This window comes from Metopolophium dirhodum, chromosome 1, assembly GCF_019925205.1.
Source record: "Metopolophium dirhodum isolate CAU chromosome 1, ASM1992520v1, whole genome shotgun sequence".
NCBI lineage: Eukaryota > Metazoa > Arthropoda > Insecta > Hemiptera > Aphididae > Metopolophium > Metopolophium dirhodum.
Window position 1 is genome coordinate 137,238,578 of NC_083560.1, and position 22,747 is coordinate 137,261,324.

At 35.6% G+C, this 22,747-nt stretch overlaps 2 protein-coding genes across 4 annotated transcripts; one reads left to right on the top strand and one right to left on the bottom strand.

Annotated features, from left to right (window-relative positions):
* Positions 1–778: 778 nt before the first annotated feature.
* LOC132936038 (uncharacterized) lies at positions 779–7,329 on the top strand. 3 transcript variants are annotated; one of them, XM_061002699.1, is made up of 11 exons: positions 779–2,584; positions 3,292–3,491; positions 3,771–3,914; positions 3,994–4,134; positions 4,215–4,337; positions 4,410–4,517; positions 4,583–4,726; positions 5,464–5,553; positions 5,633–5,877; positions 6,002–6,161; positions 7,117–7,329. In XM_061002699.1, exons 2-11 carry the CDS (start codon positions 3,311–3,313, stop codon positions 7,221–7,223), a joined length of 1,443 nt encoding a protein of 480 aa, XP_060858682.1. In that variant the 5' UTR covers positions 779–2,584; positions 3,292–3,310; the 3' UTR covers positions 7,224–7,329. The 3 variants fall into 3 exon arrangements, with proteins under 3 accessions (XP_060858682.1, XP_060858681.1, XP_060858683.1); XM_061002698.1 differs by having other exon boundaries at positions 3,295–3,491; XM_061002700.1 differs by having other exon boundaries at positions 3,338–3,491.
* An 8,234-nt stretch (positions 7,330–15,563) lies between these two features.
* Positions 15,564–20,828, bottom strand: LOC132932622 (uncharacterized). Its single transcript, XM_060998999.1, has one exon. The coding sequence runs from the start codon at positions 20,826–20,828 to the stop codon at positions 15,564–15,566; it is 5,265 nt and encodes a 1,754-aa protein (XP_060854982.1).
* Positions 20,829–22,747: the final 1,919 nt, after the last annotated feature.

A 22,747-nucleotide genomic window follows, 5' to 3' on the forward strand; every position in this document is an offset into this window, starting at 1 on the left:
ATATGCTGGATAATGAAGAATCACATTCACATATAATGACTATAGCTGGTGACACTTCTTCTGATTTTTCTGACGAGTAATTATTGTAAAATATATACCTAATTAATAAATGTGACTTAAATATATTTTTGTATTTATATACTAAATATTATATTTTTGTTATTATCCGATTCTAAAATATAATATTTATAAAAGTGACTTACATTTTTTTTTTTTTGTATTTATGTACTAAATATTATGTATATTTTTTGTTTTTTCATACAATTGTAAAATATATTATTAATACTAACATAACTAAATCACTTTTGAATACCTAAACGTGAAATATCACGTTATAGTATACATATTATGTAGGTACTTATATACTTTAAATTTTACATGTTTTTATACTATTACGTACAATTTTGTAAATATTGAATATTTAAAAATAAAAATAAATTTTAATTAACATTTGTTCCACTCGTGCTATACGTTAATATTATGAATGACAATATATTATAATCACTCTGTATAGCGCTTGTTTCGCGCTGTATGCACGCCACAACCCGACACTGAATGACACAAAGTGGGGGAATAGAGGTCTCGGAACGGTCGCAGCCGTCAGTCTGCATGCGCGAAACGGCCCAGGTAGCAAAATAGTAATGATATTATTACTATAATATTACAATACCGCTATGAAAATAATATTTCCTTGTAAATATTATAATATTATTTATATTTCATTGCAATCATATTATTATTTTAGAAACAATATAGTATCATTTTTATTTTATTCCATTTATAATATTATTTGCATAATAATATATTAATGTTTTTTTATTATTTTGTATGTAGGTAGTAACAATTTTTAAAATTTGCATTTCCAGCCTTCTGGATTTGATATACCTATTGGCTATTATCTTCGAACCTCATACAGACATACAGTAACTCAACCCCACCCAAAACAGAAGTTTTTGCAGTAACCCCAATGTTAGCAGTGAAAAAAAGTGTTGGGGGGGATCCCCCTCATGATGATCAGGCCTCATCACCCCTTAATTACGCCCCTGATAGTGCATAAAAATGATATTTTTATTACTATTACCATTGATAATAAATACTATTTATTAACACTATTTATTATCAATGCTATTAGGTACCTATTGTTTTTACGTATTATAGTTCCTTATCATGTTAAAATATGGAAATATTGTAATAACTAATAACTATTGGATATATAGCACATTTTTATTCACTAGTTGCAATAGTGTGCTGTTAGTTTTGATGAGTATTACGTACTACAGTGAATTGATCTATTATCAAACGTTTAAGTACCTACGATTTAAGAACAGTATCTGTGCTTAAGCATCAGCGACTTTTTCGATAATTTAATTTTCAAGCAAGATATGGATTGGTATGTAAAATATCACAAATTAAAAAATGCTAATATCTCACTTGAAAATTAAAATATCGAATGAAAACCGACGCTTAAGCACAGATATTGTTCTTACAATCTTACCTAAAAGTTTGAATAGTTTGATAATAGGTCCATTCACTCTAATATTAAAACTAACAGCACACTATGATAACGCAAATTGTCCGTGTCGTACGTGTAGGACAGAGACATCAAACTCAAGAGTAGGTAGCATATTAATAATATATTATGCTAAATAAATGCCTAAATATTGTATGGTGATTGATGAATATATTATAATAGTTAATAATTAATAATTAATATAATATAATAGTTGCAGTCAGTTGTAGTAGCCCTAGATATGCGCTAGCTACATCCCCTCCCCCCCGTACAAGCATACCCACCCACATCAACCCGCTTGCTCGTTTCCAGTCTATTACTCCATTCTATCTTAGTCCGTTGCAAATTGTAATAATACTAGCGTAGACCGGCGTGTACAAGTTTATTTGCTCATGACCAGACATTTGACATAGTAACATGACTACTCAGTACTCACCGAACAGTCAAGGTTAATCAGTAATTACATATTATTCGAATTCGATAGTCAATACACTCAATAGGTACCGTTTGGCGTTTACCACGGTTATCGATGTAGATAAGTGAAGCCATGGAGTTTACCGATCTAAAATTAGTGGTGAAACCCGTGAAATAGCCGTGTTATTGATAATCTAATGTTATATCCAAACATCTATTATAATATATAAGGCCTATATATATATATATATGTTATATACATAAATAGTATTGACTATTGAGTATTTTAGTCCCTCCGAACAGTCCAAACCCATTCTAAAAACAACTGATGCGGGACGACTGAATACGATATTACGATAAGCAAGTAACGTGCGAGTGCCGGTTCGTGAACCGTCGTAGTGTGAGTGTCATAGTATTGTTGTAGTGTTGTCGCCTTGTCGGTGACTCTGTAGTCTGTTTTCTTGACTTTTGTCTATGCCTGTGAATAATTGTGATCACTGGTCTGCCCGCTGCCGTCTTCGTGACATTATATTATAATATTGTCCTGGCTCGACTCGCCTTTTGTGTTTTACGATTTCCATTGCGTTGTACAACTACCTATTGCAACTACCTATCTAGCCAACAATCCAACATCTTTAAATTGCTGTAATTTGGTGACTGGTGAGTACCCATTTTATATACCTATTTTAAATTAATTTATTTTTACATGGTTTAAACGGCTGAAATTGTGGGTGCATGTGCATTGCCAATGGCTGTTACCTACTTGTTATTCAATGTATATATGTTCAAATACCTACATTATTTTTCTTGCGACATATTAAAGTAACTGATGGTACCTAACTACCTACCTATATTTATTTTATTATAAACTTTAAATTATTAAGGTAGGTAGGTACTTACTGAATATTTTCCATTAGGTTAAATGCATAAATTTTTTTTTGTTTTACTAACAATATATTACATATATTTATATGTCATATGTTTCTAAACAAGATAGAAGTATTTAAATGATGTGTTGTATGAGCCATATTATGTTGTATTCCATACTTAAGTTTTTATTTTTAATTATATTACTACCTACTAAAAAAGTTCTTGTAGATATAATTTTAGTTTTTTTAATTTCTAACAAAAACAATTGATGGTTCATGCATGACTGATTTTATATGTTACCTGTCATATGTTTAGTAGGTAGATTATAGTTTAATATAGTTATTTATCTATGCATGTTCATAATTTATCGATATTATACTGCCATTTTAGGCAGATATAAAGCATATGCAGTAAAAAAAAAATTGACTTATACTATTACTTAAAAATGATTTTAGTGGATTAGGTACCTACAAATTTCACATAACAATTTTTTTCAGTAGACATTACAGCATTATCATGTGGACTGTTGTTCATTTTGTTAAGGAAAATTCAGTTGAAGCAGTACCCAGCCATTGGGTTAAAAAATCAACGTGTGCGTGGCCAAAGAGGGATATAAAAAAACATATTAACAGAAGAACAATTGTGAACAAATATGATTTCAATTATTTTCCTTCAAGAATTTTAAGAAAAGGCATTGGTAATTTTATAATTTTTTTATCTATCTAGTATCTATGCATTGTGAGATTAAAAATTCTAAGTTACTTAAGATAAGCTACCTGCAGTTATCGAAAAATTTAGGATAAGCTCTAAACTTATAATATAAAATATAAATAAACATTATGATTACCTAAGTAAATAGTAAAAAAAAAGTCTTTCTATCCATCCTATACCTATTCATTTATATATATTTATCAGATATTTGTTTATATTTTGTTTTTTGTGCATTTACTAAAATTACTTTTATAAAATATTTTAGATAGTCTCCAAGAAGCTAAATTAAAAGCGAAAATGGCTGAACACACTACCGATCTTTCTACTAGTGAAGATATTCAGAATAAAACTAGAAGGAGAAAACTTGTAGTGGAAGATGCTCCTATTTTTACTGGTTTATCAAATACAGGTAATTGTCATTATAATTATTATTGTTTCATTAATTAATGTTGTTAATCGTTAATCATTAATAATAATCATTTTTCTAGATGTTATTTTGTCTAGTTCCGTGTGTGACTTAACAAAATCAAATACGTCACATAAGATAAGCCAGAAGATGAGCTTAACTAGTCCTAATTTAGAAGTTAGAAAAAAATTATTCGATACAACCTCTTCTACTTCTAGCCAAAGTATTATTCTACTAAAAATAGTTACAATTTTATCCTTAGTCTAAATCATTTTTAATTGATTTAATACTTTTATTTTTCAGATGATTTTCTTATAGCTAGTTTTAATAATAAGCAAAAATATGATACACAGCATTTAAGTTCTACTGTTTCTGGAATAAATGCTGCAAACTGTAATGAATCTTATGATTATAGAACTTATATAGGTATCGTGATTGTTATAACTTAGAATTTTTGTATTTATTTTATATAATAATATGTGCATATTTGCATTTTAGATGTCCCAACCAGAAATCATGATGATTTTGATAAATTAGAAGTTTCTAATTCGCAGGACTTCTTTGAATATAAAAATGTTTCATCATCAGATTCTAATAGTTCTATAGGTTGGTACTAGAATTAAATAATTTTTAATTGTTTTAATGATTTTTAAACAATTTTTAATTCTTAGAAATTAAAAAGCAAAATTCAACTGTAGTACATACTACATCTTCTCCGTTCAAAGTGACTACTATGTTGGAATCTATTCAAGTTGAAACTACTGCAGCATTAAATACCCTCGGACATAAGGGTTCTGGTATTAAAAAGTCTTTAGGTAATATTAAACAAATACTACTTTTATATCATAATACTTAAGGTGACTGAATACCAGCAGTTTTTAAGTAGTTAAAACTGCTAAAAAAACTACCTATTTTTTTTTCAATCAGTCCAATCAATGTAGTGTAAAGAAAACAATTTTATTATGAGAACAGATTTGAATTCAGTGTGATATGTACATGAGAGCCACATTTTGCAATTTATTTTTTTATTTTTTTTAATGGTTTTTTCAATTTTTCAAATGTTTCTAAGTTAAGGACTGATATTAAAAAAGTGGCCAGACTGTTGTCATGTAAACTTGATGCTGAATTCAAATCTGTTTTCGGAATTCTTATCGCTTCACTATATTATCCAGAAATTTTACTAATAGACCGGCTCTCTTCATGGTCCATCGTGTGAGATAGGTATCACTTTTTGGTTACTGAGTTACTCTGATACGGTACAAAATATAATACAATTACCATGCTATGTCTGTATGCGGCTATCAATATATTTGGCATAGGATGGGCCAGTCTGTGAGTAAAAGATCTATGACTATATCAATCAAACTGATTGAAGAAAGATGGGTATTATAGCTCAATTTGGACAGGTATCCAGTTGCCTTTACCTTTTCAACAACCGTTTCAAATTCAGTAAAATTAATCAAAATCTGTTCAAACAATAAATGCGTTAACATTTTACACACTTTTGTATTATTAAATCAATATTTAGTAATAATATATTTTTATATTTCAGGTGATAACTCTTCCGCTATTTTCACACCATCATCTTCAGACCAAAACTGCACTACTCCTAACATGATTCCAAATGTATCAGGTTCCAATGGTAATGTTCTAATATATTATGCATATTTATTGTCAACCTTTTCTAATACAAATCATTACTTTTATTGTTTATAATTCAGATACATTGAAAAAAATTTTAAGTGTGGTTTTAAAAATTAAATATGACATTGAGAACCTAACGCATAACCAGAATAGAATAGATAAAATGTTAAGTGATGTATTAACAAATGAAAGAAGTGTTCAAGAGGATTCAGTAACTGTAAATTATGAAAATGATTATAGTGTAATGTTGCCATTGCACAACGAAGATGCACTAATTGAATTTGAAAATAAATTAGTTAACAAATCGTTCAGATTAAATGTTGTAAGTTATTCTTTATGTTGGTATATATTTAAATCATATATGAATATGCAAGCTCAATTATATGTATATATTATACATATTAATAATAACTAAACAATTTTAAATATTTGAATATTGATTTCAGGTTAATGGTCTAAAACGTTTAGTGAAAAATTCCTTAGCATCTACTATAAAACAAATGGTAAGAACCATCTTTGATGATGAGCTATTGCAAAATTATAGTTATGTGGGTCAAAAAAAGAAAAAAATATTTTCATCCTTGGCGTCATGTGCTATTATTTTTGGTAAGACAAAAACAATTCTATGAAAATTTATTTATTTATGTTTATTTGAAATTCCCAGTTGTTACATTACCTATATTATGTAAATAATTATGTCCCTTTTGTATCTATTTTGGGAATCTTAAGTTATAGCACTTTAAACTAAGTATATCAGGCGCAATACAAGGGGGAGGGGCTATGGGGAACAAAGCTTAAAAATATTTCACTCTTGCATACTTAATTAATAATTATTTAATATTATATGCAATAAAAGGTAATTTTTTTAAATTGTATTATTAATATTATCTTATAATGTGCATGTATGATGCAGATTTTATTATTTTACTATAAAAACTTAAACTTTATGCCATATTGCCTGTGCTTTTATGCACTTAAAGTAAATTTTTTCCTTTAGCTCTTCCTTTTTTTTCATTTATAAATCCGCTTTAGACCCGGATAGTTATAATATTTAATGCTAAAGGGTAATAACTAATAATAATAATATTTTGTAATATTGAATAGAGACTTTACAATACTATATATTATTATATAGTAATATTATATAGTGACAAGTAGTTAATGAAAAAGTTATACATACCGTATAATATTTCTATATTCTATTTTAATTTATTGCTTTACATTTTAACAAATTTTATGAAATAAAAAATATATATGAATTACAAATATTTAAATATAAACCTAATATATACCCTGCCGAGAGAATGTGGTTACTGTGTGTATACCACTACAGACTAGGAGTACAATGTTAGGTTAATGTGGTAGGGTATAAAACAAATGGACTGTACGCAACCACATTCCCTGAGTAAATTGAGTACAGACTATTATAATACAATATTACATTTTTATGATGTACGTTTAAGAATTCCATGTACATTGGAAATCTATAACTACTTCTTACATATTTTAACATTGCATATTAATTAAAATAATTTATTCTTATTTTTTTTTTTGATTTTAGAAACTGTAAGAAGCATGAAACTTTTTCAAGATGTTCCCAACTCTAGTATTGAAACGCCTATCAAAATTTATATTGCTGGAGCAGCATTTCGCAAAAAAAAAAATTAATTAAATACACATATTATATAGTATATACTTATAGTATGTAGGTTCATGTACATATTGGATTCTAAATAATTTGTCATTATACTTATGAGCATATAATAAAGTGTAGTTTGCTCAATTTTGTTTACTCTTAATTTGTTATTTCTCCTGTTTCAAAAAATACTAAATACAATTAAGTTTATATTTGTATTGCGTGATAAACATCCAAGGTAGGTATTGAAATAATGAAATTATAATGATCAATTATTTAAAAAAAGTTTTCCTACCTGAATAATATTAAATAAATGCTTTTTGTACAGACATTTTAGACAGTATTTTCAAAACATTTTTTAGCCGCTGGTGTAAAATAAGAAAAATATTTGATTATAAAGATAATAATATTATAAAAACAATATAAAAATATGATTTTTAAATAATATAATAATATTATGCATGAAATAATATAATAATATTATGCATGAAATAATATAATAATAATGGCATTGTTGCCAAAAAATAATACTATAATAATACAATAACATTATTCTATTAATTTCTAATTAAATTATCATCATTAAATAATATTAGTCATTACAAATAAAATGTATTTATAACATTATTATATTATAATTTTGCTACCTGGGGGGTTACTTCTCTCGTGGGCCGGAGTATACCTATATAGAATATTTACTGGTAATAAAAAAAACATTTTGTGTTATTAAAAATAGTAATAAGAATTTTAATCATGAAACACCACTGCAACAAATTGTTAGACGATACAAAGAGCGTTGCAATAATGAAAATATTGAAGTTATTGAACCCTTGCAATTCACATTTAAAATTAATGAACCAGATTGTTTTTTTCTTTCAAATAGTGAAGTATTGTTCATATTGTTAATATTACTAAAATTAGTTCAAAAACTGACTCTATAGTTGGTCAGAAATTTGAAAATAAATTTGATTTTTTTTAGAGCCTATACGTTCTTCGAGTTATGACAATTGTATTTTGTTTCAAGAGTTATTATCTTATTATCTGTAATGTAAAATTGTTAGCTTACTCTAAACCACAGCTCCAATTAATCTTTGTTTCAATTCCTGTTCATACTGTCTATTGGGAAAAGAATTTGAGGTGTTTTGAAGTTTTGTATGTGTTGGAACAGTTCACTACACAACACATGTTTTTTGATTTTGACTGAGCCATTTTAATTATTATAATTGAAAATTGAAATAAAATAAAACAAATTGCAAATAAATTTCACCGAATTCATGTGTCTTTTACTATACAATATACATGGTTTATGATGTGCTTGAAGTGTTGGGGACCCGATAAAAGTTCACTCGTAGTCCGCTAAGAGCACTTTACCTATCCTGCACGACGTCTATAGAGTTGATACATTTAACGGGCAACGAAGTGCTCGAGATCAGCTAGTATATGTATATATTGTAATTTGAGTACCTATGTATTTATGTAGGTATCTATACTTTATGTTGCACTAAATTGTGAATTATTTTATTTTATTATTGACACATTATGTATTGCTTATAATATTGGTTGATTACATTAAATGGCTAAACGTCAATTATACCTCAGGTTGACAGGTTGTGCTTGATGGCACAAACATGTTTATTTGTACTGTACAATGTATATTAGTATATTTGTTTGAACTTGCCGCCGTTTTCGTCGCGACATTTAGCAACCGGTCCGCGAGACAGCGCAACGCGCAGCCCACGGACGCCGACCTCCGGCCGAGTCGCCGCCGGCGATTTAGAACTTGTCCTTGCCCTACGCTCTACGCGGTCAGACCGTGCTTGCGTCGCGTCCGGCCGTTGTTTTTGTGCCGTTTATCGATAGCCGCATGTGGTGCGAATTATCCGCGCATATTTAATATTTCATACGCGTACCTAGTTGTGTATTGTTATTTCGCGCGCGCGCGATTATCGTGTTTCGACGCCGTTGTCGTCGTGTTCGACGTTGCATCGACTACCGTCGCCCTGGTCCGTTGCACGACTACGATTCGTCGTCGCGTATTCGTCGCCGACGTTCGCGCCCAGTGTTATTTTCGTCTCGACTCATTAGTCGAGTTGTTGTTGATCTCCGACGGGCCATAATTCGCGTCGCGATCGGCAACGCGTATATCGTCCACCGTCGATATTATTATTGCGTGTGTTCCGCGTTCGACGACGTTTTCAGTGCCGGGATTACGTCCTTTGCGCCTTACGTAATTCGGTCAGTTACGTAATCCGGCCGCTTGCCATCGTCCGGTGTCGCAGTCGCCGCCGCCAACAGCCGCCGCTCCCCGTTCACCTGCGTGTCGTCACATAGCCGCATCAGCTGTTTGCAGCCGCAGCCGCCGCCGCCGCCGCCGATACCCCGCCCCGCCGCGGCTTATGTGCCGATCGGTAATATATATCTACTATTATATCATCACTGTTGTTATTATTTGCCCATATAGGCATAATCTGTTATTATTGTTGTTTTAAGTCGTGCTCGGGAAGAGACGTTTTCCCGACCGACATATACACATTTGTTGTATCTATAATATATTATTATCATTTATATACGACGTGCTATTATTTATATTTAGTGGTCACCTATCCCGTCCCAAGTTGAACACCATTTTCCCTATATTTAAGTAGCTGCCCGGCCAAATGCAAGCTAATAGCCGGCAGCCCAAACAATATTATTTGTTACGTTATTACAATCGACTAAGGGATAAAACATTTTCATTTACCACTGCGCTTCCGACTTCTGAAGAGATAGACCTTGCCTTGAAAGCCCTCGTGAGATGGACACAACACGTATTATTTTACGACGACATTAAGCAACTTGGCCAGGGCAAACCGTGTCAATGCAATTACGTAAACTTGCTCCATTCCTGGACAAGCATGGTCTACTCAGGGTGGGTGGTCGTTTAGTCAATGCGGAGATGCCATACAACGAAAAACATCCCATTTTACTGCCCAAGTGTTCACTTCTTACTGCGTTACTAATTGACCATGGACCCAAAGTCATCCCGGACCTCAAACACTTCAGAACATCTTGTGTTAGGATTATTGGATATTGTCGGCTAGTAGTATTATTAAAAAAGGACACATAAATGTATTCCATGTTTTCGAGTGAAACCACGCATGTCGCAGCCGATCATGGGAAATCTACGACCGGTCCGTTTAGCACAAATCAAACCTTTCTCAAAAGTTGAAGTTGATTTTGCTGAACCGTTTGACGTCAAAGCTGCCATGCTGCGAAAAGTTTTTGTAACAAAAGCCTATATTTGTGTCTTTGTTTGTATGGTTATCACCGCCATTTATATAGAGTTTGTATCTGACCTGTCTACTTTTTATAGCAGCGTTAGATCGATTCATTAGTCGAAGAGGTCGATGTTCTAATATATACAGTGACTGTGGAACCATTTTTTTGGGGTACGCATAGGTATTTAAAATAAATATGCTATTATTCGTCAGTCTAACTAAGCTCAACACCGTTGTGGAAAACCAGATTAAATGGCATTTTAATCCCCTTGCAGCTCCTCATATGAGTGGTCTCTGGGAAGCTGCAGTTAAGTCCGTAAAAACCCTGCTCCACCGAATCATAATGAATCGAGTGTTAACCTACGAGGAACTGAATACAGTTGTCCACCATGTAGAAGCAACACTATATTCTAGACCTCTAAGTACAATGTCTTCAGACCCTAGCGATTTCATAACGCTGACCCCTGGACATTTCTTAACCATGGTGTCGCCACCATGACAGAATAACCGCCATAATATTATATCCCGCCACCGACCGGCTCAAACACACACACACGCACACAGTCGTATCATTAATTAATTATTTTTAAAGGATATTATATAATAGTATGTAGATTAGGCCGCGACCCGGTATCGTTCAGCATAGGCCGCCGGGGCTCTCAGTCTGCTCCGTAGTGCCTACGCGGAACGAGTGATTTTTACGTGCGCGAATCGCCTTAAAGTTTATATTATTGTTGTTGGGCATGAATCGCCAGTAATTTATATTGTTTTTTGTAAGGCGCTAATCGCCAACGTTAATTTATATATTGTTTTGTAATTATTGTTGCGACGCATAGTGTGTGTCGTGTATTATTATTATTATTATTATTATTCTAAAAATTATAGGAAGGGTAGCAGTTGGCCAGCCGAGCACCGTCATATTTGTGAGTTTTTTTATATACATATTTATTAGCATTATTATAACTTAGCTGTTGAGCCAGAAGGTCTACATATTATTATTATTTCTAGCACAGCTTGAATAGCTGTAGCAACAAATTATTATTATATTTTGGCCTTCTGCCCGTGAATTATTATTTATAATCACATGATATTAGAATGATATCTTATTACAATTATTTGTTTGCTGAAATGATTCGCTGATATTGTGCCTAAATCCTTACTGTTATACATTTATTCATGTAGTTTTTCAGCACACACCCACACGAGTACATACATACACACCCCACCCCCACAACTAGTACTCGCAGGTTTTGCTCGGCGAACCTGTCCAATTCCTGTTGAGTACTAAACCATATACACACATACCACATAGGTCGGTCGGAGAGTAGTGGTGTAACGGCGCACGGAGTATTATTGTTCGTACCCGGCCCGTACACATGGAACCTTTAGTTACCATCCCAGCACCAAATTAATTGGATGTCCTTAACCAATTCAATATAAAATGCAAGACAAGAATTATATAAAATATCTAAATCTTGAGTTTTAGTAGATGATTTAATTAATAAAATACTTTCAGAAGCCTCCATGCCTATGTAAATGTCATCTTGTTTAACAAACTTTTGGGGATTTGTTTCATCAATTTCAAAAATACTTGATGATTAGTTAACATACTTTAGCCCTATATAGTTACTTACTATATTGGTTAACAGGCGTTCTACTTCTGATTTAAGTTTGTATAACAAAGTAGCTTCATATTGAAATAGTTTGTTAAATTCTGTCAATAATGATAATTTATATGATAAAAATTCTAAATAAATTTTAGTATAACAGTTATTCATTGTTTTCAGCATTTCATTTGAAGTTTTGGATGGGTCTTCAACCTCTAGTTTCTTTAAGTAAGCTTCCAATACTGGATATTATTCCAAAACTCGGTCAAAAAATGACTTTAAAGATAGCCAACGAGTATTGGATGGCTTTAAAATTGAATGAATTTCTGTTTGAAAATACTTTTGAAACTCAACTAGAGCACATTTTCTTGCAAAACTTCTGCTGAAATATGCACATAAATCTTTTAAAAGATCTTCTACAGATCTAGGTAGCTTAAAACATGCCTTAGAATTAGCTAAATGTAGAGATTAGCAACTAAATTTGACACAAACAATGGCTGGATTTTGATCTTTCAATAAAGAGAAAATAGAATGATTTTTCCAACCATTACATTAGTGGTATCCGAAGAAAATCCTACAAAATTCTCAAGTGGAATAGAGTGAATTTTCAAACAATTTTGTATACACAAATACACACTGTCTGCAGTGCCTGATATAGTTTCGAATATATCCAAAAAAATGGGTTCTAACACCTTTTACGTCTTCATTATAAAATGTAACTGTTGGAGCACTTTGTTTAAATGTTAATATATCTGTGGTTTCATCCAATACTAAAGAGAAAAATCAGCCTGGGGTAGTTAATTTATCTGGAAGTTTTTGCTTAAAGTGTTTACTAGTTGTCATCCTCATTAATTTAGTCGCCTTTGTAGGCCTTTTAATATTTCCGAATCAGGAGTGGTATCTTTTAATAACGGACATAATATAACCATCAAAGAAAAAGGCAAGTTATTGGCAGCTAGAAAATCAACCAATTTAATTTCAGCTCTTTTTATATTATTATTTATCAAGCCACATTTGTTTGCAAAACTCTGTGGTAAATTCTGCATATTTACTGTTACCCTCATTAGCTCTATATGTTTTCAGTTTTTGAGTGTTTTTTTAAAACACTTTTATGAGCTAAAAGTTCACCATGATATATTTTGCAAAATCCTAATTCGTGACCCTTTCTTTTTTTGAATTTCCCTTTTTGAAGCCATTCTTTAAACATTGGATTATCCAACCATGAAATATTAAATTTTTCAAATATATGCCTTCATTTTTTTTCAGTTAAAATTATAGTGGGGTCATCTTCATTTTCACTTTAATTTTGTGTCATGTCAATAAATTTACTGGTACTCGGTATATCATTTGACTTATATTTAAAAAAAAATAAAATAAAATAAAATATGTCTAGTAGAATACCATGAACAAATCCCACAACTCCAAAAATATCTAAAAAAAAATGAAAATTATAAAGAAAAATAAATAAACACTTAAACCAATACATTTCTAATTATCCCTAAAATGTAAAATTTATAATAGGTCGACCGTTGTTTGCTATATAAATTATAATATATTTATATCCTTCGGGACCTTTGATGTTTTTGTCACAAATATATCCATTCTCATGTAATGGTATAACAAGAGTCACAAGCACAGAGTAGAATTTAAAATAAAATTTATCTTAATAGCATCAACCATTAACCATCAATACCTACAATAGATAACCTAACCTACCGGGAAACTGGATATAATAAGGGCCCACTTACTATATTCAATATACTTACTAGTACATAGGCGTATTTAAAAAAAATGGACCACCCTACGCCTATGTACTAATAGAAATGGGTCCCACGTATACCTATAGCATTAGCTAGGTTATCACCAGGGCTCATAACTTATAGCTCTAAAAAAGGTTATTATAAGCGCAATAATATGCTCTTAAAAATATTCATATAAGCGCTTAAATATAGACTAAAAATACTAAAATATGCGAAAAAAAAAATTTGTATAAAAAAAAATTATCAAGCTTTTATTATTAAAAAAAAAAAATTGAATAATATTACATCGGAATTATTGTGGTAAACGACTTGTGGTACTCATTTATTCTGCGATTGTTCTGTTATAAAAAAAAAATTATAAATTATAATTAATAATGAATAATGATACCTATATATTTTAAATATTTTATTCTATATCCTTGTTTTCCGATTACTTTTACTATTTCAATTATAGTTTCAGCTACTTTTCTTCTCTTGATTACTTCATGTTCTCTTTGACTCCACTGGACTCTGTTAAATAATCCATCTACACTTTGTTCCCGACTATCACTCATATAACATTTTGATGCTTCACTGTGGTTTTTTGACTCTTCGTGACCTTTTATGCGTTCATATACATGGATCCAGTCAAGAAAACCCTCAACACTTGTGTGTACGCCAAGACAGCTGACGCAGCACATTCCCGAAGGACCACTCGACGAACAGTCGAGACCAAAAAAAAATTGATTTGGATTGCTTATGTCGCCTTTTATAAATTGGGTAGGCAACCTAATATGCACGACGACAACGATGACCTCAGATTAGGAAAGGGACGTGAGGTGTTGAGGAGAACAAGATTTTAGAGTTTAGTTATTGGGGGGGGGGGGGGGGTCTCCGTAGTCGGTTAGGACAGGTGCAATGACCACGGAGCTCACATGAGTTGGCTAAACCTTAATGACTAAGCTTAAACTAAAAGTCTTGACGTGGACCCGGACAGCCTGCCCACATTGGAGACACCCGTTGAATGCGGATTCCGAAGACCTGGGCGGCCTCTCACACACTACGGCGAGTGCTGGCGGACTTACGCGGGAGGAGCTGGCACTTGGTGACGGTGAGGCGCACAGTGGGCGTACAAGCCGTCGGATCACCTGACCCACGGATGGCAATAATATAATTAAGATATATAAATTTATAACTCACGGTTTGAATGGTAATAATTTGGCCGTTTATTTTAAACAATAATAATGAGCAGGTGCAGTGACGGATTTCAGTAGCGTCGCAAGTAACACCGCAGTAATAATAACAATTTGGTTGATCACAATGATCAGACAGTCCGATTGTACAGATCGAAATTAATAATATATATATAAATGATGCTTGGTGTGTACCAATAAATACGTACACCCGACAAGATTGTAAAGAACACGAACATCACATTAACAAAAAGAACGCTGCAATAGCGGGACAATAAAAAATTTGACGAGAGAAAAAAAGCACACAAAAAAAGATATGACAACAAGGGCGTTGGCCGCAATAAATGATAATAAGAAAAACACAATAAAGATTAAGATAATACAACTAAAACAAAGACGATAAATATGGTGATTCTAATAATCAATAATAATAATAATACACAAGGAATATATAATAGGGTGAAGAGATGAGTGGAAGGTGGGACTGACCGATAAGACACTCGTGCCGTCGTGCTCATTAGCATATCGCTGATGGTCATTGTCAGCGCCAACATCACCGCCCACTTTGAAGGAACTTCAACAAGAAGGCACTGGACACAACTTGACAGCTGGCCGAGTTAGAACTCCAGACGACGTGTGGACAGTAGCAACGCGTGACACCCCGTCTGCACCAGGGTGGAGGTCCGTGATACGTCCGTATCGCCAATACAGCGGATGCGAGGGTTCCTTTATTAGGACAAGGTCTCCAACATTCAACTGCTTTCCATCATCAGACCATTTTGTTCGCAGCTGGAGAGTAGACAAATATTCATTTTTCCATCTGGTCCAGAAGTACCGGTGGAGATCAGTAACTAAGCGCCAACGCTGCATTTTTGAGAGTGGTACGTTTTCCAAACAAGGGTCCGGAAGAGATGTCGATGAGACCAGCGTTAAAAAATGGCTTGGCGTCAAAGCTTCTAAATCTTTGGGATCATTGCTAAGGGCACACAAAGGCCGTGAATTTAGAGTGGCTTCAATTTTTGTCAACAAAGTGATTAGTTCTTCACTTGTGAGTCTATGGGTTCCAATGGATCGAAAAATTAACGACTTAGTCGACTTTACTCCAGCTTCCCAGAGTCCTCCAAAGTGAGGAGAAGACGGAGGATTGAAAAACCAAGTAATTTGGTCCTTGGACAAATGATTTCGTACACTGTGTTGATAGGTTTCTGATGCGATGAAGTTATGTAGCGGGTTTAAAATATTCGCGGCACCAACGAAATTAGTACCACAATCACTATGGATCTCTTTGATCGGTCCACGACGAGCAGCAAAACGAGTGAACGCTAGGAGGAAAGTTTCCGTTGACAGGTCAGAACTGAGCTCGATGTGCAATGCCTTGGTTACGGTACAGACGAATAAACAAATGTAGGCAGAGCTCCTGGATGATGCGCGACCACGGGATCCTTTGATAGATATCGGGCCAGCATAATCAACGCCTGAGATAGCAAATGGTTTTATCTGTTGTACTCTGTATTTAGGAAGAGCAGCCATTTTTGGTTGAACCGTTTGAGGTCTAGTGCGAAAGCATGGAAGACATAATCGCAGCCGGGACCTAATAGCCTGCCTCCCTGACAGTATCCAAAACTCACGCTGTAAATGTGATTGGAGGGTCATGGCTCCTGGATGGCTTAATGCACAATGGTTGTGATCAATTATTAGATCAGTTAAACGATGACGGGACGGCAACAAAGCAGGATGCTTGTGAACGTATGGAATTTCTGCGTTGCGAAGCCGACCGCCCACTCTGAGAACACCAACTGGGTCAATAAACAGGTCTAAACGTCGGAGAGATTTTGAGCAGGGAAGACCGTTTGACAGAGCTGCAATTTCGACGGCAAACGTTTGACGTTGGACTAAGTAGACCAAGGCAGAGAGAGCACGAGTGATCTCTGTCGCATTTATAATGTTGCTAATTGGAGCGTCAGAACGGGGCTTGGAAAATCGAAAACAGTAAGCGATTACGCGAAGGATCTTCTGCAGAGATGACATGCGATTTAACAAATTGATTATCGGAATGTCTACAGTGACGGTGAGCACAGTAGGTACTCGAGCTTCCCTTGTGGGGGGCCCAGTGAAATCTTCAAGTTTGGTTAACAGTAATTTTGGCCATTTGTCTGGAGGACTCAGTAAAAATGATGGACCAGTCCACCACAGTGAGTGGTTGAGGAGCTCGGAAGGAAACAATCCGCGCGATGCGCAATCGACTGGATTCTCCTTCGTGGGAACAGGGCGCCAAATTGCAGGTGTGGTTAAATCGTGGATCAGACTGGTTCGATTCGCGATGAATGTGGCCCATCGATGAGGGGAAGACCTAATCCAAACGAGAGCTGTGGTGGAATCAGTCCAGGCGTGGAGTTCGTCAATAGTTATGCGATTAGTGTAGGAGTCAGCAACCAATCGGAGGAGTTTCGAAGCCAATACGGCACCACACAGTTCCAGACGGGGAATTGTGGACCGCTTGAGAGGGGCTACTTTTGACTTTCCTGTTATGAGATGACAATACACTGACGTGACTGTCTCTACACGGAGATATACTGCCGCGGCATAACCTTTTTCAGAGCTATCAGAAAAGGCATGGAGTTGTACAGAAATAGCATGATCATAGGTAATACGACGAGGAATACTAATGGTTTCAATTAGCTGCTGTTCAGACTGATATCGGGCCCATAGGGAGGCAATGTCAGAGGGAACTGGGTCATCCCAGTTGATACCGGAGGTCCACAGCTGTTGCATGACGTGTTTTGTGAAAAAGGTCATGGGTGACAACAGTCCTAACGGATCAAAGACACGAGCAATGTCGGACAGAACAGATCGTTTTGTCGGTTGAGTCATCGATGGCTGAGCTTTAAAGGAAAAAGTGTCAGCAGATGGGTCCCATTTTAACCCTAATACTTTCAAATCAGAGAGTTCGTCACTGTCGAACAAGACTGAGACGGACATTGCACGAGATTCTGGTGGGACCATTTGTAGAAGTTGTACATTGTTGCTGGCCCACTTGCGGAGCTCAAATTGAGCGAGTGCACAAAGGTTTATCAATTGGTCTTGACAGTTGAGAGCGTCTTCTTCTGAGTTTGCACCAGTTAAAATATCGTCGACAAAAGTGTCATTGAGTAAAACGTCAGCGGCCACCGGCCACCTAGCACCGTCCAGTGTAGCAAGATGACGAATAGTTCGCAGAGCTTGAAAAGGTGCTGCTGACGTTCCATACGTAACTGTACAGAGCCGATATTCATCAATTGGAGACGAGGGTGAAAATCTCCACAGGATTCTCAAATAGTCTCGATCTGAAGGTTGAACTAGGATTTGGCGGTACATCTGTTTTATGTCAGCCATAAACAGGTACTTCCAGAGACGAGAGCGGAGCAATACAACTTGAATATCTGGTTGCAACTTTGGACCAGTATACATACTCTCATTCAGAGAGGCTCCGGTTGAAGTACGGGCTGAAGCATTGAATACAACACGCAATTTTGTTGTCTTGCTGTCAGGTTTTATGACACAATGGTGTGGTATATAGTAATTCAGTGGATTGTCGCGTTCAGACACTGGCACAAGTTCCATGTGACCACTTGACAAGTAATCCTGCATAAAGTCTATGTACTGTTTTCGAAGATCAGGTTGTCGACTTAGTCGAAGCTCAAGGGCCTTGTAGCGTTGATGAGCATGAGTCTTAGAATCACCTAACACAGGAGACGGTGTTCGAAACGGAAGTGTAACCATAAAACGACCTGAACTAAGACGAGTAGTGGTTGAGACGTAGATCTCTTCTGCAACTTTGTCATCGGGACTTAAGTGATGAACTACAGGTAGCTCTTCCAACTCCCAAAACTTTCTTAAGGTTGCATCAAGGTTGCTGGATGTTGACACACACATTGTGGCCAGTGAAACAGGGGGAGCTGTGGTGGTCGGCCCAAACAAAACCCAACCGAAAATTGTTTTTAACGCAGTAGGCTCGCCTGCACTACCCGAAATGAGACTGTCGCATAATATGGACGGTAGAATGTCGGAGCCCAACAGCAAGTCTATGTCACCAGGAATGTGATATGACGGATCTGCTAAGGGCAAATGGTGAATATGTGTCCATTGACCAGGTGTGAACGAGATTTGCGGGGTTTTTCCTGTGATCTGTGGTACAATCAAAGCGTCAATACTTAGGCTGGGTGTTTGTTTGCCGTGAGGAGTCACAATGACAACGGATGATCCACAAACAGGAGTAGCAGTAGTGTTAGCAAACGTGGTTATACTCACAGGTGAACGTCGGCGATTGAGCATAAGAATGTCAGCCGATTTGCCCGTGATAAAGCTGGCTTGAGAGCCACTGTCTAATAGGGCTCTAAACGAATGACGATGACCATCGGTACCACAAATGTCCAGAAGCACAGTTGATAATAATACCACTTTCTGGGGGTTATCTTTTACAACTAACGAGACCGTGCGGGTAGGATCACCTGACTGGACCACCATGGAACTACTTGGTGGTGTACTCGTGGCTGGACTTGATTCAAAGTGTAACAAGGTATGGTGAGAACGATTGCACGATTGACACTTGAATTTCGAAGGGCACGCAGCGGACGAGTGTCCACAGCCGAGACAGTTGATGCAGAGACGATGGGTTTTTGCCAGCTGAAAACGATCGTTTGGGCCTTTACTAAGGAACAATTGACATTGTCGAATCGAATGAGGCTTTTTGCAAATTTGGCAGTTACTGATAGCAGGTGACCGATGACCTGATTCAGTGGATAACGCCGCACTGGCGGTCAACACTTTTGGTCCATAAGTGGGACGAGAGTGTGTAGTATATACCTTTTTTGACTGTTTTGGTTGGGAAGTACTAGATTGTAAAGTCGTTGAATAATTTCCTGCACGAGCTTCGGCTGACCGAACATGGCTCCTTAAAAATTCTACAAAGTCACTCGTGGCTGGTTGATGGCGATCTCCAACAGTGAGTTCCCAACGAGAGCGAAGATCATAATCTAGATGATTTTCAAAGATATGAACAAGAATCGGACTCCAATGGCGAGTAACAAAATCTAAATTATCTAGGGCCGCAGTGTGTTCAAGAATGGTCGTGAGAAGAGTTTTTATGGAAGCCGCGTCGTTACAATTGACTGTGTGGGGTGCTAGGAGGGCGTCCAGATGAATTCGAGCCAAATCACGCTTGTTCCCATAACGAGCACGCAACACTTCCCAAGCTTTGTTATAGTTTGCGGACGTCAAAGGGAGATGTGAAACCAACGATAGAGCTTCACCTTGCAGAGAGGTCTTTAATATTTCAAATCGCTCAACATCGGGAAGATCAGGAGCGTGGGACAAAATTGATTTAAAGAGATCTTCGAAACCTTGCCATTCAATAAGCACTCCAGAAAACGTAGGAAAGCTCCGTTTGGGCAGTTGATAATGTGACAAATTACTGGAGCCTGTTGTTTGGTTAACTGACAACTGAGCTGAGGATGTATCCATGCCGGGAGATAATGAAATATGATACACATCAGCAAAAGCAGCAAGTTCATAGTACAAATTGTCAAAATCGGCACTGAGGCTTAGACTCTCTTTATTATCTACGACTTCCATGGGGGCTAACTTTTTACTAACAGAAGATTCCATGACTTGGAAATCGTCTTCAGCAATTCGACGAATGTCATTTAATTCAGACAGCATCTTAGCTACTTTAGCATGTTTGCCCGCATTAGAACGATCGGCTTTATATTCACCGGCTGCAGCGACAAATGAAGTGATTTTTGCAATTGCACGGACAACCCGTGCTTTTGCCTCTGCATAAGTTACTGAAGGAGGAGTGACCATTTTTTACAACAAGTTACGGAGTTTGTAATTAGAATAAATCAACACAGGGTGTTGATCGTATGAATTTATTTTGAACGCAACTACAGCATTACGGACAGGTAATGACAATTTTTCTCTGTCACTGTTTACAAACGACGAATTCAAGCAGAACTTGAGCACCACACTAGTCGCAGTTTGTTAGTACATCCGGCCCGAAGGACCAAAAATATGTGTACGCCAAGACAGCTGACGCAGCACATTCCCGAAGGACCACTCGACGAACAGTCGAGACCAAAAAAAAATTGATTTGGATTGCTTATGTCGCCTTTTATAAATTGGGTAGGCAACCTAATATGCACGACGACAACGATGACCTCAGATTAGGAAAGGGACGTGAGGTGTTGAGGAGAACAAGATTTTAGAGTTTAGTTATTGGGGGGGGGGGGGGTCTCCGTAGTCGGTTAGGACAGGTGCAATGACCACGGAGCTCACATGAGTTGGCTAAACCTTAATGACTAAGCTTAAACTAAAAGTCTTGACGTGGACCCGGACAGCCTGCCCACATTGGAGACACCCGTTGAATGCGGATTCCGAAGACCTGGGCGGCCTCTCACACACTACGGCGAGTGCTGGCGGACTTACGCGGGAGGAGCTGGCACTTGGTGACGGTGAGGCGCACAGTGGGCGTACAAGCCGTCGGATCACCTGACCCACGGATGGCAATAATATAATTAAGATATATAAATTTATAACTCACGGTTTGAATGGTAATAATTTGGCCGTTTATTTTAAACAATAATAATGAGCAGGTGCAGTGACGGATTTCAGTAGCGTCGCAAGTAACACCGCAGTAATAATAACAATTTGGTTGATCACAATGATCAGACAGTCCGATTGTACAGATCGAAATTAATAATATATATATAAATGATGCTTGGTGTGTACCAATAAATACGTACACCCGACAAGATTGTAAAGAACACGAACATCACATTAACAAAAAGAACGCTGCAATAGCGGGACAATAAAAAATTTGACGAGAGAAAAAAAGCACACAAAAAAAGATATGACAACAAGGGCGTTGGCCGCAATAAATGATAATAAGAAAAACACAATAAAGATTAAGATAATACAACTAAAACAAAGACGATAAATATGGTGATTCTAATAATCAATAATAATAATAATACACAAGGAATATATAATAGGGTGAAGAGATGAGTGGAAGGTGGGACTGACCGATAAGACACTCGTGCCGTCGTGCTCATTAGCATATCGCTGATGGTCATTGTCAGCGCCAACAACTTGTAAAAACCGACGTTTTAGAAGAATAAACCAAATATATAGAACAAAAAAAAGAATTCTGTTCGTAACTAAAAGTTAAACAATTTCTTTTTACTTTTTTCTGTGACCCTGGAATAACTACATAATATGCTTTGGAAGTATTAAACTGTAATTGTGTGCCATCTTTTTTTTTTTCTGGATGGTGTGGATGAAATGAAAAAAATCTTTGAATATTTTGTTTTCCGCTAGGCTTTATAAAATAGTTCAAATTAATTTGATCGACAATATATATGTGTGGCGGATCAGAATGTTCAAAAGTCTTTGATGGTTCACTGTACTAGTGTACTGGGATAAAGTCGTTTTTGATAATGAGCGTATCTGTTGACTTAATAATTCTGTTTGTTTACAGATCTCAGGTATTATATTTCCGGAGTCTGTAGAAATGTTTAAATCAGTTAAAATAGATGTAGAAGTTGAATTAAAACAATGTGTTGAATCAATATTGGATGTTATATGAACTTGTGATTTTAGCGGCGAATTGGGTACAACTTTTTCAGAAATACATTCAATTTCATTTGACTCTGGATTCTGATTAATTTGCTGTTCAGTGAAATTCTGACTTTAAACAGTTGGTGGAAAAAAATTTCTCAGTTTTT

What these genes read in the sequence shown, in the direction of transcription:
- LOC132932622 (XM_060998999.1), bottom strand. Translation starts at nt 20,828, where the DNA reads ATGGTCACTCCTCCTTCAGTAACTTATGCAGAGGCAAAAGCACGGGTT.
- LOC132936038 (XM_061002699.1), top strand. Translation starts at nt 3,311, where the DNA reads ATGTGGACTGTTGTTCATTTTGTTAAGGAAAATTCAGTTGAAGCAGTA. An exon ending in CTCTTCTACTTCTAGCCAAA is followed by an intron (nt 4,135 to 4,214) that starts GTATTATTCTAC and finishes TTTATTTTTCAG; the next exon opens with ATGATTTTCTTATAGCTAGT. An exon ending in AAATGTATCAGGTTCCAATG is followed by an intron (nt 5,554 to 5,632) that starts GTAATGTTCTAA and finishes TTTATAATTCAG; the next exon opens with ATACATTGAAAAAAATTTTA.